Source organism: Gracilinanus agilis, chromosome 1, assembly GCF_016433145.1.
Source record: "Gracilinanus agilis isolate LMUSP501 chromosome 1, AgileGrace, whole genome shotgun sequence".
NCBI lineage: Eukaryota > Metazoa > Chordata > Mammalia > Didelphimorphia > Didelphidae > Gracilinanus > Gracilinanus agilis.
In genome coordinates this window covers 133,607,867-133,629,607 of record NC_058130.1, presented here as the reverse complement: position 1 = coordinate 133,629,607, position 21,741 = coordinate 133,607,867, and the positions used below count along the sequence as shown (strand labels likewise).

Sequence of the window (21,741 nt, the reverse complement as noted above, 5' to 3'; positions counted from 1 at the left end):
GGCAATGGGGGTCAAGTGACTTGCCCAGGGTCACACAGCTGGGAAGTGTCTGAGGCCAGATTTGAACCTAGGACCTCCCGTCTCTAGGCCTGGCTCTCAATCCACTGAGCTACCCAGCTGCCCCCTATAGCTGCTCTTTTTGAAGTGGCAAAGAATTGGAAATTGAGAGTATGTCCATCAATAGGGGAATGGCTGAAAAAATTGTGGTATATGTTGGTAATGGAATACTAGTGTGCTATAAGAAATGATAAGCAAGATGATTTCAGAAAAAGCTGGAAAGATCTATGGGAACTAATGCAGAATGAACTAAGAAAAACTGGGAGAACAGTATATATAATCACAACAATACTGGATGATGATTATCTGTGAAAACTTGGCTATTTTCAGCAAAGCACTGATCTGAGATAATCCTGAAAGATTTATGATAGGGAACTTTATCTACTTCCAGAAAAAGAACTGTCAGAATCATCTTTCACATCACTATATTTATGGTTTTATTTTGGGGTTTTGGTTATGTATGAGTTTGCTCTTACAACAGTGACCAATATGGAATCACGTTTTGCATGACAATAAAAAATGAAAAAAGAATTATAAGTTTTTATCATATAAAACCAATTATAGGTTTTAAAAGCTTTCTTTGAGGCCTTTTGGACAATTACAATTGATTAAAGTCTTATAATTCTTGTAAGTGATAGTAAAAAACAGCACAACTGCAAAATTTAAGGTCATAGATTTCGATAAGTGGGTTGACTGTGGAGAAGTCATCACTCCCTTTCTCAAAGTTAACCTCATTTATGCTAGAAAAGCATCCATCCATTCATTCATTTTACAGAGAAGTTTGGCCATAACCAGGAGGATCAGTCAGATCTCAATTATGTTTTCTCAATTTATAGTCTATTATTTAAAAACAACTTTCATTTTGGTGTTGATACTTAAATGTATAAAGAAAATTATAAGCACTTTTTCTTTGGCTGTGAATGGTTTTAGTTCCAAATTGCCTCTTCCTTTCACAAAGTTTGTGATGTTTTCCAAAACAGTAGGTTATTGAATGGTTATGTCTAATTGAGCATATTATTCCTTATCATTGTGCTTAATAATGACAACTACCTACTCTGCCACCAGGTAAGCAAAATAGGAATACACATCAAACTGATGAATCATTAAATGTCTGCTCCAGCCTGCAAAGCCTCCATGAAATCCTTAGAGCCAGACTTGGCAATGGTACTCAAGTTACTGATCAAATCAGCTTTTGTCAATGCCAGTTTTCACCAAAGTCTGTCTGCACCTGAGGGTTGGAGATGATGTCAGTCTTCAGCTCTTTACTGCTGTCCAATTTGGAAAGATCTGTCTCTCTGTCTCTCTCTCCTCTCTCTCTCTCTCTCTCTCTCTCTCTCTCTCTCTCTCTCTCTCTCTCTCTCTGTCTCTCTCTCAACAGGTCTTGTCCAAGCTTCAGAGGCTTTGGAAATGATCTTTCAAAGGAAGATTTCTTTATTGCAGTAGAAGATGTTGATAATCAAGGACATGAACTGGACAATCTCTACCTAGAAAACAAAGATCTCCAACCCCCTCCTTTTCTTATACTTCTTCAAGTATCTTGAGCGGTTATGACTAAGAAGGCTGGTGCAGGGAAGTGCTGAGTCAAGAGGCTCCAAAGACTGAAGAGTTGGCACAAGAAAGATCCAACATATTATTTTAATATTAAATAACAAATTTATTTCATTTTTGCTGCAAGTATTTCAGATAAAGGACTAATTTCTCAAATACATAGAGAACTAAGTCTAATTTATAAAATAAAAGTCATTCTCCGGTTGAAAAATGGTTAAAGGATATAAATGGACAGTTTTCAGAGGAAGAAATCAAAACCATCTATAGTCATATGAAAAAATGCTCTGTCACTCTTTTTTTTCCTAAATCTCTCTTGATTAGAGAAATGCAAACTAAAACAACCCTAAAATACCACCTCACATCTATCAGATTGATTAATACAACTAAAAAGGAAAATAATTCATGTTGGAGAGGATATGAGAAAATGGAGACAATACTATGCTGTTGGTGGAATTGAGATCTTATCCAGCTACTCTGGAGAACAATTTATAACTGTACTCAAAGGACTCTAAAACTATATCTACCATTCAATTCATCAATACCATTATTAGGTCTGTATTCCAAGGAGATAAAAAATAATGGGAAAAGGACATATTTATACAGAAATATTTATTGCAGCTTTTTTTGTTGTAGCAAAGAATTATAAATTTAGGGGTTGTCCATCAATTGGGGAATAGCTGAACAAGTGGTTTATGATAGTTGTGGAATACTATTGTACTATAAGAAATAACAAGCAGGATAATTTTAGAAAAATCTGGAATGAAGTGAGCAAAACCAGAAGAATATTGTGCATAGTGACAGCAATATTTTTTCCTTCTTAATTTTATTTTATTTAAAAACTTTTCCCATGGTTACATGGTTCTTGTTATCTCCCTTCCCTCTTCCTTTTCCCCTCTCAGAGTTGCCAAGCAATTTCACTGGGTTATACATATATTATCACTGAAATCCTATTTCTGTATTATTCATTTTTGTAATAATTTTTAAAACCAAAACCACAAATAATATACCCATATAAACAAGTGATAAATCATAGTTTTTCTTCTGGATAAATCATAGGATCTTCTGGATGAACTCCCTCAGTTCTTTTTTTAGATGTGGGTATCATTCTTTCTCATAAGCCCCTCAGAATTGTCTTGGCAACAATATTTCTTGATAAACAATTGTGAATGACAGTAATTCTTAGCAATATAGTGACCCAAGAGTCTCCCAGAAACTCATGATGAAAAATACCATCAGCCCTCTGAGAAAAAAACTGATGGACTCTGAAATCAGACTAAAACATTTTGTTTCATTTTTTCCCTTTTTTTTCTATTTGAGATCTCTTCCACAAAATGAATAATATGGAAAAATGTTTTACATGACTGCACATGTAAAATCTTTATCTGATTGCTTACCATCTCAGAAAGGGTCAAGGGTAGGGAAAGAGTATTAGACAGTCAGAATAAGCGAGAGAATTTGGAACTTAAAACTATAAAATTAATGTTAAATTGTTTTTACATGTAATGGGGAAAATAAAATATTTTTTAAAAATTCAAATCATAGTTTATATTTTGTCAGTAAACTACCTCCCTTTAAAAAAATTAGCCTCTAATTGCTTTTTAGATCTGTCTTTCATTTCCACAATTTCCAATGTGGCCAGTATGCAAAACATATAGAGAAAAGAAACATTTTCTTTTCTGAAGACTTTTGAAAGTTTTACTTTTTACAGTCTTTTTCCTACAGAAGAAAGCATAATGGGGAAAATAACTTGGAAACACCTGAAATCTCTAGTAAAATGCCTTTTTGAGGACAGCAATAAAAGCACACCTTTTCTTTGAGGTTTTATGGTCCGATGAATTAGGACCAGCTCAACATGCTGCTACTCTGCCAGAGGCAACAAAACTGCAAAACGGGGAATGAGCCCAGCCTGAACCACTCCATATAGGTAGAAGGTAGGGTGGGGGACCATCTCAGCCTAAGCCACTCCATATGAGTAGTGAAGGCAGAGAGGGCAGGAACCAGTGAACTCCCAAGTGGCAGCAAAACACCTAAGGCAGCAAAGTAGCAGAGTGGGGAACCAGTCCAGCATAATATTAAAGAACATTTTTCAACCCTTGAAATTGGAAAGAGTTCAACTTCTCATTAAGAGTTCTGATTTTCCAAGCATTGAAAATGATCCATGGACACACTGAACCATACATCGTTCTCTGAGAACAGGGAATAATCTTTTAATAAGCTGGTTCTCCCCCAAACCACAGCTTTATTTTTTTTAAGACACCATTGTGTCTTAAAGTGTCCTTGCCAAAAGTTGATTCATTGCTATTGTCCCTAAACATGTAGGATAAAGTCAAGCACATGGAACCTTTTTTTCCTGATAATATTATATCCCAGGGAGGTAGCCTAGATTATAGTGCACAAGAAGAGGTGAGTATACATACATCATGTAATAGCACAGAACTAGATAGAATCTAGAAGTTGACCAGCCAGGGTCCATTATGGTTATTTGACTATAGGTCAGAATGGAACACAATAGCAAGGCAGGACTGTGCAGGATTCAGGGCAGACAGGCCAAAACCATCAATTCTTGTCTTAGTATAAAATATGAGAAGCAGGGTAGGGCTAGGCTGAGCTGGGGGAACTTTTTCAAATGAAGTACTCAATGCTCCTCCCCTACATTCTAGTTGTGAGTGTGTGTGTTTCTAGGTTAGACATACAATTTAATTAATAATATGTTTTAAAGACAAAATACAACTTTATGGCAAAAAAACTGGAAACTGAGGGGTTGTCTGTCATTCAGAGAATGGATATATGGTTGTAATAGAATACTATTCCTAAAATCCAGGAAAGACTTATATGAACTGCTGCAAAGTGAAGTGAGCAGAAGCAGGAGAACAATGTACATCATAACAGAAATATATAGTGATCAACTGCAAAGGACTAAACCATTATCAGCAAAGCAAGTCTCTAAGATAACTACAAGGAACTCATGATGAAAATACTATCCATAACCAAAGAAGGCACTATTGGAATCTGAGTGCAGTTAAAAGCTTGCCATCTTCCACTGTATTTCCTTCATGAGATTTCTATTGTATGTGTGATATATGTCTTCTATCATGATGAGCACTATGGAAATATATATTACACAAAAGTATGGGTATAATCTATATCTGACTATTCCCTAGGAAAGGGGAAAAGTCTGAATTTTTAAATGTTAAAAAATGTTTCTACATATAACTAAAAAAATACAAAAATTGGGAATTTTAAAAAAAGATATAATTTTAATTAAGAAAAACACAGCATCTTTTTTTTATATAACTGAGTTGATATATGCTTTCCTTTAAAACTGTTAAATTTTTACCTCCCTGAAATTAGTATAATAACTATGTACACTCAAAGAATTTAATTTTGGATGAATCCCTAGCTAGTAATTGATGGCTATCTTTGTAGTCTTTTTTTGGTGTTAATACCAATGACAGAAAAAAAAACAATAGATTAATCATGGGATTTATATGCTTCTTTTTGCTAATTTAATTTTCAGGGAGTTCTGGTATTTGGCTATTATATTCTGAGGAGTTATCAGTTTGGAATCTCTTTTAGGAGATGATCAGTAGATTCTTTCAATTTCTATTTTACCACCTAGCTCTAACAATGCATTTTTTCTTTTTCATCCCCTCTGTATCATTTATATTTTTTATTATATTTCCTCCCCAGTTATGTGTACAAACAATTTTTGACATTTGTTTTCTGATATTTTGTGATCCAAATTCTCTCCCTTGCTCCCTCCCCTGACCCATCCCCTGAGATGGCAAGTAATTTGATACATTATTCATGTACCATCATGCAAATCCATATTAACATATTCATCAGTTTGTAAAAGAAGACATATATTACTCCCACAAGAAAAAACTCATGAAGGAAACTAAGGAAGTGACTGGTAAATTCTTTCAATTTCTCCTTACCCCTTTTGTTTGAGATTATCAGGATTGGGTGTTTTTTTTTCCTGATAATTTCTTGTAATTTGGTGTCTAGGCTTTACATTTTTTTTATCATGACTTTCAAGTAGTTCAATGATTCTTAGATGATCTCTCCTGGATCTCCTTTCCAGGTTAATTTTTTCCTCAGTGAAAAAGTTCAGATTTTCTTCTATTTTTTATTCTTTTGATTTTGTTTCATTGTTTCCTAATGCCGTGTATAGTCATTAGCTTCCATTTGCCCAATTCTAATTTTCAGAGAGTTATTTTCTTCTTTGAGCTTTTGTACTTCCTTTTCCATTTGGCCAGTTTGGGAAATTCCTTTCTTCAGTGAATTTTTTTAATATCTTTTATTAAGCTATTGATGCTTTCATTTCGTTCTCAATTTTTCTTTTAACTCGCTTATTATTTGATTTCTTAATCTCTCTTCTTAAACTCTTCCATTAGTGCTTTTTGGGTCTGATACCTTTCACACTTTTTTTTGAGGCTTCACATACTTACATTTTTGCTTTGTTGTCCTCTTCTGAGTTTGTATTTTGATTTTTCCTGTCAGCAAACTAACTTTATTCCAGATTTTCTTCTTCTTTTGTTCATTTTTCCAGCCTTTTTCATAAATTTGCCTGTATGTTGAAGTTCAGCTCTATTTTTCGGGTGGAGGGAATATTGTTTCGACCTTGTATTGTGGTCTACTCTGGTGTTTTTAGTTGGCATGGCTGCATTTGGGTACTGCAGTCTGCACTTTGAGGGAGAAATCTGCAGTTGTTTTATCCAGGTGCTGAGTGAGGTGGATCAGGCTAGATCCTGCTCCCCATTGCCAGTTCTGTCAAATGTGGTATATACTGAATTACTCCCTGTTCTTGCTTGAGATAGATGAGTCTTTCCTGTTGTCCTGTTTTGTTTAAGTTGGAACACTGTTTCACCATGTATTTTTTGGTTCTGCTGCTCCATAATAGTTTTTGAGTTATGTTTCTTTTGGTTACTTGGAGGTGGGTTTGGGTGAGCTTGGAGTGTGCCTTACTTCATCATCTTAGTTCCCAGAAACAGAAGTTCATCAGTGTGGTTTTCCTTGATAATTTCTTTTTTTTTTCAATTAAAAATTTTTTTTACCAATTACATGTAATAACAAATTTCCACATAAGTTTCCCAAAATTATATGATCCAAATTGTCTCCCTCCCTTCTTCCCTCACCCTCTCAAAGCTGGCAAGCAATTCATCGGGTTATACATGTATTGTCACATAAAACATATTTCCATTTTATTCATTTTTGTAAGTGAATAGTCTTATAAAAGCAAAACCCCAAAACATTTACCCAAATAAGTGAAAAATCATATGTTTGATCTACATTCCAACTCCAACAGTCCCTTCTCTAGAAGCAGATAGAATTCTTTCTCATAAGTCCCTCAGAACTGTCCTGAGTCATTGTATTGCTAATAATAACTAAGTCTCTCACATTCCACAATATTGCTGTTACTGTGTACAATCTTTTCCTAATTCTGCTTATTTCACTCTGTATCAGTTCATGTAGGTCTTTCCAGCTCTTTTCGAATTGATCCTATTCATCATTCCTTATAATATAATAGTATTCCATCACCATAAATGTTCAACCATTCCCCAATTGATGGACATCCCTTTAGTTTCCAATTCTTTGCCACAATAAAAAGAGTAGCTATAAATATTTTTATGTGAGTATGTCCTTTACCAGTTAAAAAAATCTCTTTGAGATACACTTAGAAGTGGTATTACTGGATTAACAGGCATTCATTGTTTTATAGCTCTTTGGACATAATTCCAAATTGCCCTCCAGAATGGTTGGATCAATTCATGACTCCACCAGTAATTCACTTGTGTCCCAATTTTGCCACATCCCTTCCAGCATTTATTTGATAATTTCTTAAAATATGATGTTTAGGTTGATTTTCTTTTTTCATAACTTTCAGTCAGGTAGTCTAGTTCTTAGATTTTTTCTTCTGGATCTATTTTCCAGGACAATTTTTTCCAATGAAATATTTCACCTTTTTTTTTTGGTTCTTTTGATTTTCCTTTAATATTTCTTAAAATCTCCTGAAGTCAGTTTCCAAGAAGCCAATCCTAATTTTTAAGGAATCATTTTCTCGAGTGAGCTTTTATACCTCCTTTTCCTTGGCCAATTATACTTTTTGAGGACTTGTTTGTGATTTTTTTTGTCTGTACTTTCTGTCTTAGAATCAATTCTGTTTATTGATTCCAAGGCAAAAGAGTAGTAAGGGTTAGGCAATTTAGGTTAAGTGCCTTGCCTAGGGTCACACAGCTAGTAAATGTCTGAGGCCAGATTTAAACCCTGGACCTCTCATATTTAGACTTGACTCACAATCCACTGAGCCACTTGGCATACCTCTTCAGTGAATGTTACATGATTCGTGATTCCCGCCTGCTTTTTCCTCTCCCCTCCTGAAGCTGACAAGTAGTTCCATTGTGTTATACGTGTATCATTGTTCAAAATCTATTTCAATGCTATTCATATTTGCAGTAGAGTTATCTTTTAACATCAAAACTCTAATCATATCCCTATTGAACTACATGATCAATCATATATTTTTCTTCTACATTTCTGTTTCCACAGTTCTTTCTCTGGATGTGGATAGTGTTCTTTTTCGTAAGTTCCTCTGGATTGTCCCAGGTCATTGCACTGATTGCTCAACATTTCTTACAGAACAGTAGTATTCCATTACATTCATATACTATAACTTACTTCACCATTTCCTAAGTGATGGGTATTCCTTCACTTTCCAATTCTTTGTCTCCTCCTCCCAAAAAAGCTACTTTAAATATTTTTGTACATTTTTAGTTTTTATGTCTTTGAAATACAAACTTAGTAATGGTATTGCTGGGCCAAAGGATTTGTACTATTACAGTCTTTACTCTCCAGAATGGATGAATCAGTTGACAACTCCCCTAACAATGCATTTGTGTTGAGACTTTCCCATATCCTTTCCAAGTTTTGTTATTTTCCTTTTCTATCATAGTACCCAATCTGATAGGTATGGAATAGTACCTCAGAGTTGTTTAAATTTACCTTTCTCGAGTGATTTAGAGCATTTTTCACATGACTATAGAGAACTTTATTTTGTCTGAGAACTGCTTGTTCATATCCTTTGACAATAAGTCAATAGAAGAATGGCGTATTCATATATAGTCAATTCATTTCTCTTAAGTATGTGAAAAATGATACCTTTAGAGAAATTTGTAAAAATTTTTACACCATTATGATTACCTTGCCATGAGTCATTCTCCAACTTGTTTAGTTTCTAACCACCTTCTCCCCCAATTTGCCTCTCTTTTCTATCAGTCTCACCCCTCCTTCTCTTATCCCCTTCCCCATCTATTTTCCTATATGGGAAAGATAGATTTCTATAGCCAATTGAATGTGTATGTCTTTCCCTCATTGTACCAGTTCTGATTAGAGGAAAGTTCAGGTGCTTTCCTCCCTACCTCCGTTATTTTCCCTTCCACTGTAAAATCTCTTTCATGTGCAGTAATTTACCCCATTCTATTTTCCCTTCTCCCTCCTCCCAAAGTACTCCTCTTTCTCATGCCTTAATTTTATTATTTATATGATCCCATCATATTCTATTCATACTCTTATGCTCTGTCTATGTATATTCCTAATTGCTATAATAATGATGAAGTTCTTACAAGTTATAAGGATCACTTTCCCATGTTCAAACTTATTTAATGTCTTTTCATCCCTTCTTTCTGTTTACATCTTTACGTATTTGAGAGTCAGGTTTTCTATTCAGTTGCCTCTTTACCTATTTTTATGCCTTTAATTTTGTTATCTTTCTGTTGTTGCTAGCATTTCAGAACTATATCCAGTAATAACAAGGACACTAGGCATTCTTGCTTTATTCTCATATTCATTGGGAAAGTTTCCAATGTATTTCCATTGCAAGTGGTGCTTGTTTTTAGTTTTAAACAGACATTTTTTATTATACCAAAAAAAGGTTCCTCTGTGTTTATATTTTGTTGGTTTTTTATTATAAGTAAGTGTTGTACTTTTTCAAAGGTTTTTTCCACATCTATTGAGATAATCGTGAGATGTGGAATGTTTTTTTTTATGATTTTTATGTTCATTATTTTTTAGGATTATGTCAGGTTATTTTCCAAATGTTGAACCATTCCTGAATCCTCTAGTATACATCCAACTCAGTCATGATGAATGATTTCTTGAATGAATCATTGTAGTATGTTGCAGTATTAATTTTTTAATATAAGTTGGATTCTTAATTGTAATTTTTATTATGACACTGTCCTTTTATGTGGAAATAAATCTCTAAAGTTATAAGGTAAGTTAATAAAATAACATAGATTAAAATAACAAAATATGACTTAAACATTATTATTTCAGAGAAACAGAATATCAAAAGAATCAAATTTATAGTATAATCCAAACTTGATTTTCCTTTTTAGCCCTCCTATTGGCTTGGAAAACCTCATATTCATAAAGAAGAGCCAAGTGAACCAGTGTACACATCTCTGATAAACCCTTATGTTCAGGATGAGCCTTTAGACTTGTTGGCAGGAGTAAAAATTTTGAATCTGTGCAAGGTATGTTTCTTAGGCTTCCTTTCAAAGGCATGAAGAATATCACCATGGATTAGTCTAGTAGTTCTCAAGCTTTAGATCTCAGAACCCCTTTACTTTCTTCATAAATTTTGAGTACATAATTTTTGGGATATATCAATGAATATTCACTCTATTTTAAGTTAAAACTAATAAAGGGTTTTTTTTTTACATTTTAAACCCTTAACTTCTGTGTATTGACTCCTAGGTGGAAGAGTGGTAAGGGTGGGCAATGGGGGTCAAGTGACTTGCCCAGGGTCACACAGCTGGGAAGTGTCTGAGGCCGGATTTGAACCTAGGACCTCCTGTCTCTAGGCCTGACTCTCAATTCACTGAGCTACCCAGCTGCCCCAAAACTAATAAAGTTTTAAAGTATTAATTTATTAATCTATTTAAAAATAATAAACCTTTATGTTAACACAAATAACATTTTAAGGGAAAATAAATATATTTTCAAAACATTTAATAAGGAGAATAGCATTGTTTATATATTTTGGACAATCTTTTTAATATCTGGATCAATAGAAGACAGCTGGATTTTTTAAAAATCTGCTTCTGCATTCATTCTGTTCTGATCTATTATTTGGTTAAAGTATATGAAGAAAATCTGGCCTCAACACAAATATGTATTTCAAAAAGAGAAGAGTATTTTAATGGGCATTTAATGTTTAGTACTATTATGAAAACAGTTTTGACCCTGAGAACCTCTCTGCATGGACTTGAGGACCCCCAGAGATCCTTTGACCATACTTTAAGACCTGCAAGATTAGACTAATGACCCCAAAATGATTTTGTGAGAGATAATTATAATTGTTTCCCTCTATTATACTATATGCAAAGATTGGTTACACAAATGAAAGATTCCCCTTTAGTAATAGGGAATTATTTTGAATTCACATTCTGAATCACAAGTAATTGACAGCAATTTCAATTGGATGGTTTAGTTGAAAGCATTAAAAAAATACAACAGTTGAGAAGGAGCTAGAATTCACATAAAAACTAGAGATTATTTTCTTTTTAATTTTACTCTTTTATTTGTGAAAAAACTACAAGCAGAATTAATAAATAGATATTTTCTATTTAAAGCTGGAAAATGATAAGGTGGCTTCTAATAACATAGTCATACACATGCCAGTAACAGGAATATATTAATATCTTTTGTTTGCTAGACAGAGCAGCATTCGATATAAATTTTCCCAAAACACTTAAGACTTGTGAATTTCTGACCAGTTCACAAAACCACTAGTTGACACTTTAGCATGAAGATAAAAACAAACCTAACAGACTGTCAGCTCTAAAGACTTTATAGAGCAGAAACTTTCAAAATTGTTATATAAGCTGTATTTCTAGGCAAATGAAAAATATACCTCATATAATACATTAACAAAAATTCACAAGATAAGATTATGTTTTGGCAGGCATACTTAACAAGCACTCTCTGTTGAGACTATTTTCCATGAGAATTTCCTTTGTGAAATATAGGAACTGGCAACTAGCAGCTCACAAATTGCATATAACTTTTTTTGTAGTTTATCTGAATTTTTTGAAATTTCTTTTTTATTAATGTAAACATGACAGATGTCAAATAACATGGGCATTTCTTTATTCAAAGAACAGAGAAAGAGAAGTCCACATGAAATGATGAATCTTGGGTTTTTTATTTATTTTAAAAATATATTTCAAATATAGCACAGTGATTACAACATTGTCTTACTTTTCTGTTCCCTTTCTGAACTTTATTCTGCCCTCTTCTGTTTATTTTTGACCACCAATTGATGTTCTTTTCTATCATTTAAAAATATTCTCTTTCCCTTAGGTTTCTCCTCTCAGCTAAATAAAATTCTTCCTTGTAGCTACTCGGTGTAGCAATTTAGAACAAATCCTGTGACTGAAAATGTATGTCTCATTCTTTACCTCTATCCCACCAACTATTTCCCAAAGATGGGAACCATAATTCATTGTTTATTTTCCAGAAGAGTCATTGATAATTACATCAGTCATTTTTCTTGTCTTATACAGTTGTTTTTCTTTACAATATTGTACTCATTGTATGAATTACTTTCCTGTTTTTTTTCTGAATCTATTCACACAAGGTACTCTGGTTTTCTTGTAGCCGAATAATGTTATAGTCACTACTATAATTTATTCAGTTATTTTTCCAGTTGAAAGCTGCCCATTTTTTACAGTTCTTTGCTAAAGCATAAAGAACTTCTATAAATATTTGTGTACATGTGGCTCTGTTTCCTCTTTCCTTTACCTATTTGGGATTTTGATTTAGTAGAGGCATTGCCAAGTTAGACCCTCTATATAGTGTCTTTCAGAGTATTGTTCCAAATTGTTTTTCAGAATGGCTGAACCAACTCCACCAGGGGGTCATTTATCCAGTTTAGGTCAGTATAAAGAGAAGGAAAGAAGTCTTTGGACACTGGGGGCAGGCACTAGCCAGGCCCACTATGTGGCAAAGTAGCATTCCAGTGCCACTCTAGGAAAAGGCTGTGAGACAGAGCACAGGGAAGTCCCAAACTCATACCTATGTATGGTGTGCAGTGTGTAGAACCAAGTGCTAATGGGGAGCTTCGGGAAGCCACTACCCAGGTCTGGTTCAAAGATCCATGATGGACTAATAAAGAGGACCTATGCTGTCATTCCCCAGTAGGAAGCCCCCAGGTGCGCTTCCAAGAGAGGGGCAAGTTCAAAAGCAAACTGCAGCAATGTGTCTCAGAACTCAGAAATAGAGCAGGATCTTAGTTGCAACGTCTAGCCTAGTCTGAAGCAGAGGAATAACCAGGCTAGGAATTTCAGATCAAACAGTTAACTTGCACTTTTGTTATTCTCAACCAATAGAGAAGAAACATGACCTCCCTAAATAGGTATACCTCAGAGATAGCACAGGTTCAGTTCCCAGCCACCACAATCAAACAATTATTGCAATAGAGTTACAAATTTTTTGTTTCCCAGCATATAAAAGTTATGTTTATATTATACTGAAGTATATTAAGTATACAATAGTATTAGCTTTCAAAAAACAATGTACATACCTTAATTTTAAAATTCTTTATTAAAAATGCTAACTATTATCTGAGTCTTCATCAAGTCGAAACCTTCTTGCTGGTGGAGGCTCTTGCCTTGATGTCAAATAGCTATTGATTCATCTGGATGGTGTTACTGAAGGTTAGGGTGGCTGTGGCAATTTCTTAAAATAAGACAAAAATGAAGTTTATTGGTCAGATTTATCAAGCCCAGACTGACCTTGAACAAGTCATTCACTTTACATATATGAGCCTGCCTCAAGTGCATTGCCTATAAAATGAAATTGTTAGGTTAATGTTAAAATTAAAAATGATAGAGACTGATATAATAAGAGAAATTAGTAGTTTAATTAAAACCATGGCCATGTTGGTAAAATATATATATATATATGTATATATATGACCACGCCTATCTTTTAATTTTACCACCAGAGCCCATTCTCTCTCCTGCTCGCTAGCCAGTTCTTCAGGAATACCAAAAAAAAAAAAAAAAAGGACGTTCTCTAGGCCTTCCTCTGAATTTAAACTGCCCCCCTTGTGTGGGGACCTTTGATGTCCCCACGCCCTAAGACCCATTGGAATCATGGGTAATGTAGTCTCAAAGCCCCCACGTGTCCATAGGGAGTCTGGTAGACACTTCCAGATAGCACTTCCCAGAATTTAAAACAAACAACTAACTTATTAAGCAGTCTGGTTCAGGCACCACTAGTTATTGCTATTTGTTTTCGATATGTGGCAAGGGCCCACCTATTGACTTTCCTTAGCTTCATAATACCTACCTCTAATTTCAGAAAATCTCCATACTCTTGACTACCACTTTTAGCATTTTTAAATTTTAATTTAATTTAATTTCCCTCCAATTACATGTAACAACAATTACTAACATTTTTCAAAGAATATTGAGTCTCAAATTCTCTCCCTCCTTTTCTCCCTCCGTTCCCCAATACCTATATTGAGATGGTAAGCAGTCTTATTTGTGCAATATACAATCATGTAAAATATTTTCCCATATTAATCCTTTTGTGGAAGGAAACTCAAATTTAAAAAATGAAGAAAGAAAATGAAAAAAAGTTCACTTTGATCTGGAGTTAGACTTTATAAATTCTTTTTCTCTGGAAGCAGATGGCATTTTTTATCATAAGTTCTTTGGGATAGTTTCATATCATTGTATTGCTGAGATAGCGATTGTTCATTGTACAGTATTCCTGTCACTGTGTTCAGTATTCTGCTGGTTCTGCTTATTTCACTCAGTTTCAGTCCATGTGAGACTATACAGTTTTTTTTTCTGAATTCCTCTTGCTTATCATTCCCTACAGCACAATAGTATTCCATTATAATCATATATTATAACTTAATCAGCCATTTCTCAATTGATGGATATCCCCTCACTTTCTAACTCTTTGCACCCCACACAAAAAGAAGAGTTTCTTTATATATTTTTGTACATATAGGTCCTTCTCCTTTTTGTGATACAAACTAGTAATGATATTGCTGGGTCAAAGGGTACGTACTATTATAGCCATTTGGGCATAGGATCACATTGCTCTCCAGAATGGTTGAATCAGTTCACAACTCCCCCAAACAGGGCTTTGGTGTCTCAACTTTCCCATATCCCCTCAAAGTTTTGTCATTTTCCTTTTTTGTCAGAAGAGCCAATCTGATAGGTGTGGGGTGGTAGGTGTTTTAATTTGCATTTCTCTAATACTTTAGAGGATTTTTTTTGCATGACTATAGAGAGCTTTAATTACTTTGTCTGATTACTTGTTCATATCCTTTGATTATTTATTGACTGGGAAATGACTTATATCCTTATATATTCAACTCATTTCTCTACGTATCTGAGAAATAAGGCCTTTATTAGAGAGACTTGTTTTAAAATTTGCACCATTATGATTACTGTGTATTTACTCTCTATCCTACGTACCCCCATTTAGGTTCTCACCTTCCTCTTTTTCATCCTTCTTTTCTATATTTTTTATCCCTTTTCCCTCCTACTTTCCTATTGGGTGAGATAATTTTCTCTATATCCAATTGATTTTGCATGTTCTTCCCTCACTGAGCTGATGCTCACCTCCTCATCTCCCTCAGCTTCCCCTCCATTGTTAAAGTTCTTTCATGCCTCTTTTATGTATAATAATTTACCCCCCATTCTTTCTCTCTTCCCCCTCCTTCCAATGTATTCTGCTTTCTCATGCCTTAATTTTATTTTATTTTATATCATCCCATTATATTCAACTCACACCTTTGCCCTCTAACTATGTATACTCTTTTTAACTGCCCTAATGATGTCAAAGTTAGAGTTATAAGAATCATTTCCCCATATGGAGATGTACACAATTTAACCTTATGAATGTCTTTTGATTTCTCTCTCTCCTGTTTACCTTTTTATGCTTCTCTTGAGTCTTTGATTTGCAAGTCAAAATTTCCATTCAGCTCTGGTCTTTTCATCAAGAATATTTGAAAGTTTTTTGTTTCATTATGTAACAGGCTAAGACACTCAGGAAAAAGCCAGGACCCAGGGACCCTCAGCATCATGGCTTTCAAGTAGTCCAGTAATTCTTAGATTATCTCTCCTGAATTAATTTTCTCCAGTGAGATATTTTCCAGTGAGATATTTTCCATTTTCTTATATTTTTTCATTCCTTTGACTTTGTTTGCTGCTTGCAGGCCCTTTGCCCTCTCTGACTTTTATAAACCTTGAGACCATTTCTTCTGATTCTAGTGATTTTGTCATTTTTTTCTAATCCAGGTTAGATTTGGTCTAGCACAAATGAACAGCTGGAACCATAATGCTCAAGTTAGATAGCTACTTTTATGGAGATAAAAAAAACATAGTGAGCATGGCCCCCAATCACTAATCCCAGATAAAATTGACCTGCTTGGTTGTATAGTAAATGTAAGAAGGGTCTCCAGAGAGATAGGGTATTCCCTGAATGCTTCTCAAAAAGGACCCTTCTCTAGGTGGTCTATTTCAGCCTATATTATACTAAAAGGCCTGCCTTTTCAGTTTTTTTTTGAAGGAAAGTTAACATAGCTTACTAAGTTTCAATATTCTTTAAGAAGCTGTATATGGTCACTTTCTTTGCCTCTTACACAGGTATTTAGGATGGGGAATAATATTAAAAGAGCAGTAAAAAACCTGACACTGAACATGTATGAGGGACAAATCACTGTGCTTCTTGGACATAATGGAGCAGGGAAGACCACCACCCTATCCATACTCACAGGTATGTATATACTTCAAAATTTGGAAATAAAAATAGGCCATCTGCTTCCTAGTATAAAAGAGTCTGTTCTAAACTACTGGAGAGCTAGTATTGTTTTTAATTTTTAATTAATTTTCTTTTTATCTAATTATAAATGTTGTTACTAACAATATTCATCAGAAGACATCATAAAATACAAAACATTTACAAAACATTTAAAATATACAGCATAGGGGCAGCTGGGTAGCTCAGTGGATTGAGAGTCAGGCCTAGAGGCAGGAGGTCCTAGGTTCAAATCTGGCCTCAGACACTTCCCAGCTCTGTGACCCTGGGCAAGTCACTTGACCCCCATTGCCCACCCTTACCACTCTTCCACCTATGAGCCAATATACAGAAATTAAGGGTTTAAAAAAATTTTTTAATAAAATAAATAAAATAAAATATACAGCATAAGTAGGCAACAGTATATTACCAATGATGATTTTCATGTAAGAATTGTTATTAAAGATATCATTCAGAAGATGTGGTATCATAAAAGAGGTGGCCATGCCAAAAATGATGGGTAACAGACGAACAGCCTAATTGCTGCAATGGCAACAGAATATAAAATAAGAAGATCTTTAGCATGTCATATTGGCCTACTATAGAGGATCCATGGGAGTACATGGACAAAAAAGAACAGTGGGTATGGATGGAAGAGTCCTCCATATTGATGAGATCACACATCCATTAAAGTATAAAAAGTTTAGTCTGTATGGATGCAGTTCTGATTTTGCCAATATCAGTTTGCTTTTTTCTTTTTTTTTAAAGATATGTTTCACTCCTCAAGGAATTATAGGATTGTTATATTTAAATTAATATCCCCAAGTTCTTATTTTCCATAAAGTTTATTAATAATCACTTGAAATTAAAAAGCAGATATTTAAAGATTTAAGCCTAATCTAACCTAACTCTGACCAAGTGGTCCTCCACATGGCTGGCTGACTCATCCATAGTGTTCCACTGCCGCCTCCAAAGGAATAGAGACCAGTCAGATCACACCTACACCTTTTTATTCACATTCATGGGCACAGCACAGGTACACAAAATGGGATGAACCAGGTCAGCAATCCAGGAGGGGGAGGGGATGAAACTCCCTCTACGCAATTCCCCCCTGTGATTCTATTGGGAGACGAGCATGTTGAAATCTCCCAGATTTTCATGCCTACTCTCCCCAATGAATTATTTCATATAACCAGCTTATACCTCTAAATATTCTGACTAAAGGTGCATAACCTGTTGCACCTTACAAAGGGAAAATTACAACAATTTGGGGAAAGAGGGAAAGAAAAGAGAAAGAAAACAAAAAATGATTGATAGATACATTGACGAAAAGCCAATTATGGGGCAGTCCCCTTTGGCATAAGAGTTTACATTCAGAATAATTATGTTCAACCCCCTTCAGTTCAGTTCATTATACCCCAAAGTTCATTCTGGATCTTTTGATACATTGTGTGGTTTCTTCAGGCATCCTTGTGGCACCTTCTCCAAAAAGATCCACTTTCTTGATTCAGGGTGTTGACAAGTTTCTTTTCCTGAAATTTCTCAAAAGATTTTAAACCTTGGATTTTAGGATAATTACACAATCCCACTGAGGAGGGTATTGACCAACACCAGAATTACCCTAGGATACATGGCTGAGTTATGAGGTATATGAATCAATTGTCAAAAGAAAACCAATAACCCAAAAAATATCGCAAATAAAAGAGAAAAAAAATTCTGCATAAAAATAAATTATCAAAATCTTATGTAGATAGAATTATGAGTAAAAAAGAATAAATCTGTAACAGATCCTTAAATCACCAGCAAGGCCCAATTAAAATGATTTATGTCCCATAAGCTTGTAGGACAATTGCAGCAATATGGCACATTACCCATCAGCAGCCAGGACTACAGAAAATTGCCAAACTATAAGAGAAAAGGGATTAGGCTTTGAGGTAAAAGGGAAGTATGATTCCCTGGTCTGATTTTACCTTCACTCTCAGGGACAGGGGAGCCAGAATGAAAGACAAACTAAGGTACTTGTAGGAAATCTGGCAAGAAGGGAGTCCTGTATCTAAAGTTGTCAAACAGTTGCTTCCTTGAGCCTCCAAAACAAGTCATCTGTCTTGGCACAGATTCTCATCAATCCCATAGGATTTCATAAAATCAGACACAATTATTAGTAAAAGTCCCATAATACTTAACAATCAATGACAGGTTTCCATAGTCTTGAGCTTTGGGGTATGCATTGATATCAGGGCTAATAGATATTGTAAACTTATCCTTCAAGATAAAAAACATTAATACTGATTCCACATGCTTCAAGTATGAAAAGAGAAGAAAAAAGAAAAAAATTAAATATGTGTTTGCAAATGTAAAGAAAAACAACAATAATAATAAAAATCATAAATTCATATTTCACGTCCCATGTGACAATGTGTTAGCCAAGCAGAGGCACAACACAAAGATTTCTCACTCAAAAATGAGTTCTATTTCTTTTTTAACTTGGTCATGATCCACAGTGTGAATGTACATGATTTTTTTTATCAGGTAACAGCTTTTAAAAACAGTAGTACAACAACTAATGCAGATTCTAAGAAATACCCAAATCCCCCAAATCATAAGAGCCTATTTGATGACAACTGCAAACAAACCTACTATCATTAGGATTCACATGAGTCTCTATAGCCACTTGCTGTGTGTGTGTCATTTAAAAACTTTTGAAGCTCATGGATATTTGTCACAAGTTCTCCAAATCTAGCCATCTTTCAACTTCAGATTTCTAACAGTCTATTATTGCCATTATTCAAAAATTTGGCACAAGAGCCTAGGGGAGAAAAAAAACCCCAACAACTCTGTACTGCTGATGCCACCAAGAACATATACCATAAGACAAATATAAAACCATCCTCCTATGGGATGAGACCATAAAATTGTTCAGGGGTTACCAAGTCCCATGTGAAACCCTCCCTCCTCCAGGATGAGACTATAACATTTGTAAATGGCATGTATTTATATGTCCCATCCATTGCAATATGGAGGTGAGGAATACAATAATGAAAATCACTTCTGATGTGTCATCCATTACATTTTTTTATAAATGTGGAGGTGGAGAACACAATAGTGCACCCATGTTCTTACTACTAAGTGGACCCTTACCTCTTGTTATACACAAGTCAAAGGTAGGCAAATTAGACAGAGGTAGTGGTGATCTGAGATATCTGAAAATCACTGAAAATTACTTCTAAAGACCATTAAAATCAATTGAGATTTTTAGCTCATTAAATTCTCCAAAGGTTACTGATACAGGTTGTAATCAGTTTGATGGAGTCCATCCACCATCATCCATGTGACAATTAATAAAAGCAAAAAGAAGCAAAAGGCCTTTTAGGCAACATGTCACCTCCGTGTGTAGCAAGCTGTGGTAATGTTCCTATGGCTTTGCCATAGAAAAGTTTATCCAACTTGTCTATGGACTTTTATAATGGTATTTTCTCCAGTCCAGTCATGGAGTGGGTGGGTGGGTTGGTACAAATAAAGATAATGTTACAGAACATATAGCTAATAGCCAAAACATAGTAACTAAAAGTGACAGTGTAACAGAATGTTATAGATTAGATTAATATGTTAACTTAAAAACAAAATTAAATCTTAAAACAAACAATCAGCAAATACAATATATGTGACACTCAGTGCCAATACAAGGTACCCATGTGAACAATGAACCCAAGAGTTCTTTTCTCCAATTTCAATAGCTTATGGAATGGTTAACAGTACTTGAATTGGACCTTCCCAAGCAGGCTGAGTTTCTCCAGGGTCGTGGAGTTCTCACAATTTGACCTGTAAATCCTGAATATAAGGAGCAATAGAAATACAAACCCCACCACCACCCCAAGTAATGATGTGTATGCAGGAGAAAAAGATTTAGCCCAAAAAGCATCTCAAATGGTGAGATGTATAGATCTCCCCTGGAGGGGAGAACCTCAGACCATCTCAAGTAAGTCTCAGTGCACAATTTTCCAATCATATTTTTAAGTTCCTTATTCACTCTCTCTACATAGCCTGAGTTCTTGGGGTGATAAGGTACATGGAAATGGGGAGTGATCCCCAAACAAGAATAAATCTGAGACGAAACAGAATTAGTAAAATGAGTTCCCCTGTCTGAATCAATTCATGCTGGTGGGCCAAAGCAAGGGATAATTTCCCTTGAGAGCATCTTAGCAACAAAAGTTACTGTGGCCAGACAAAATGTGTAATGTCCAGCCTTAGGCATGGTAATAAAGTCAATTTGCAAATGCTCAAAAGGTGTGTAACCCAGAGGATTCCCACCAAAAGCTTTGTCACGAAAAGCATGTTGAGTGGGATAGGCTACATACACTTTTGAGGCTATGGTGGTTATACCAGGGGCTATCCATATCTTTTTAACAGAGTCTACAATACCCTGAGTGCCAAAGTGACCATTTTTATGAATGGATAAACATATTTGGTGATAAAAAAAACTTCTAGGCAGTAGGGATTTTCCTTCAAATGACACTCATATCCCATTGATCTGTTTTGCTTTAAATTTTTCTTTCCATTCTCCCACTTCCTGTTCATTATAAGAGAGAGATAAATTTGAGTCATTACTATGTGTCAAAGTTAAAATCAGTTCAGGTCCTTCTAAAATAGTGAGCTTTCCTACAATATCTGCCTGGTGGTTCCCTCTAGAGACAGGGTCAGTTCCACCGGTAGGAGCAAAGCAATGAAGTACAACTTAAGCTTCAGGTAGTTGGAGAGCAGAAAGCACTTCATTAATGGTCTCTGCATCTGTGATACACTTCCAGCAGAGATTTCTGTTAGCAGAACCATGGCATTATAAGAGGGGTAAATGCTTTCAAAATTAGTCGTGATTACAATGGGATCATCTTCAAAGGAAGTACTCTTTTCCTTAAAGCTCTCAATGTCTTGTGGAGAGAAAGGTGTATGATGGCCAATGTTCACCAAGCTCTCCTGCTTATTATAAGTGGGACCATCCCCTGGCCTAGAGGGAATAGGCCTCTATTTGAATTGTCTGTGATAACTGCTGCTTGACCTGTGGTCTGGGTTGCAATGGAGTGGGTTGTAGTTTGGGTTGTAGTGGAGCGGGTAGAGGAAGTGGGGAGGGGAGTGAGTGAGCAGAGAGGGAGGGGTTGGTAGGGTTTGAGGAGGCAGGGTGAAAGGATCAGAAGCAGGGCTAGGGGCAGGATGGAGAGAAGGGGGTTGGGCTGGGAGAGGGGGTTGGGCTGGGTGGTTGGGGGAAGGAGATTGGGGTTGGGAGGAGACAAAGGAGAAGGAGGGCGGGGTGGAGAGGGG

At 35.3% G+C, this 21,741-nt stretch overlaps 1 protein-coding gene across 1 annotated transcript in view; it reads left to right on the top strand.

Annotated features, from left to right (window-relative positions):
* Window positions 1-21,741, top strand: part of LOC123248576 (phospholipid-transporting ATPase ABCA3-like) — a gene marked incomplete at its 5' end in the record, with an annotated part of 354,036 nt that overhangs the window by 162,636 nt on the left and 169,659 nt on the right. Inside the window, 2 exons of the mRNA XM_044677403.1 lie at window positions 10,002-10,139; window positions 16,281-16,410. Coding sequence (XP_044533338.1) covers window positions 10,002-10,139; window positions 16,281-16,410 — 268 coding nt within the window. The remainder of the gene's footprint in view (window positions 1-10,001; window positions 10,140-16,280; window positions 16,411-21,741) is intronic.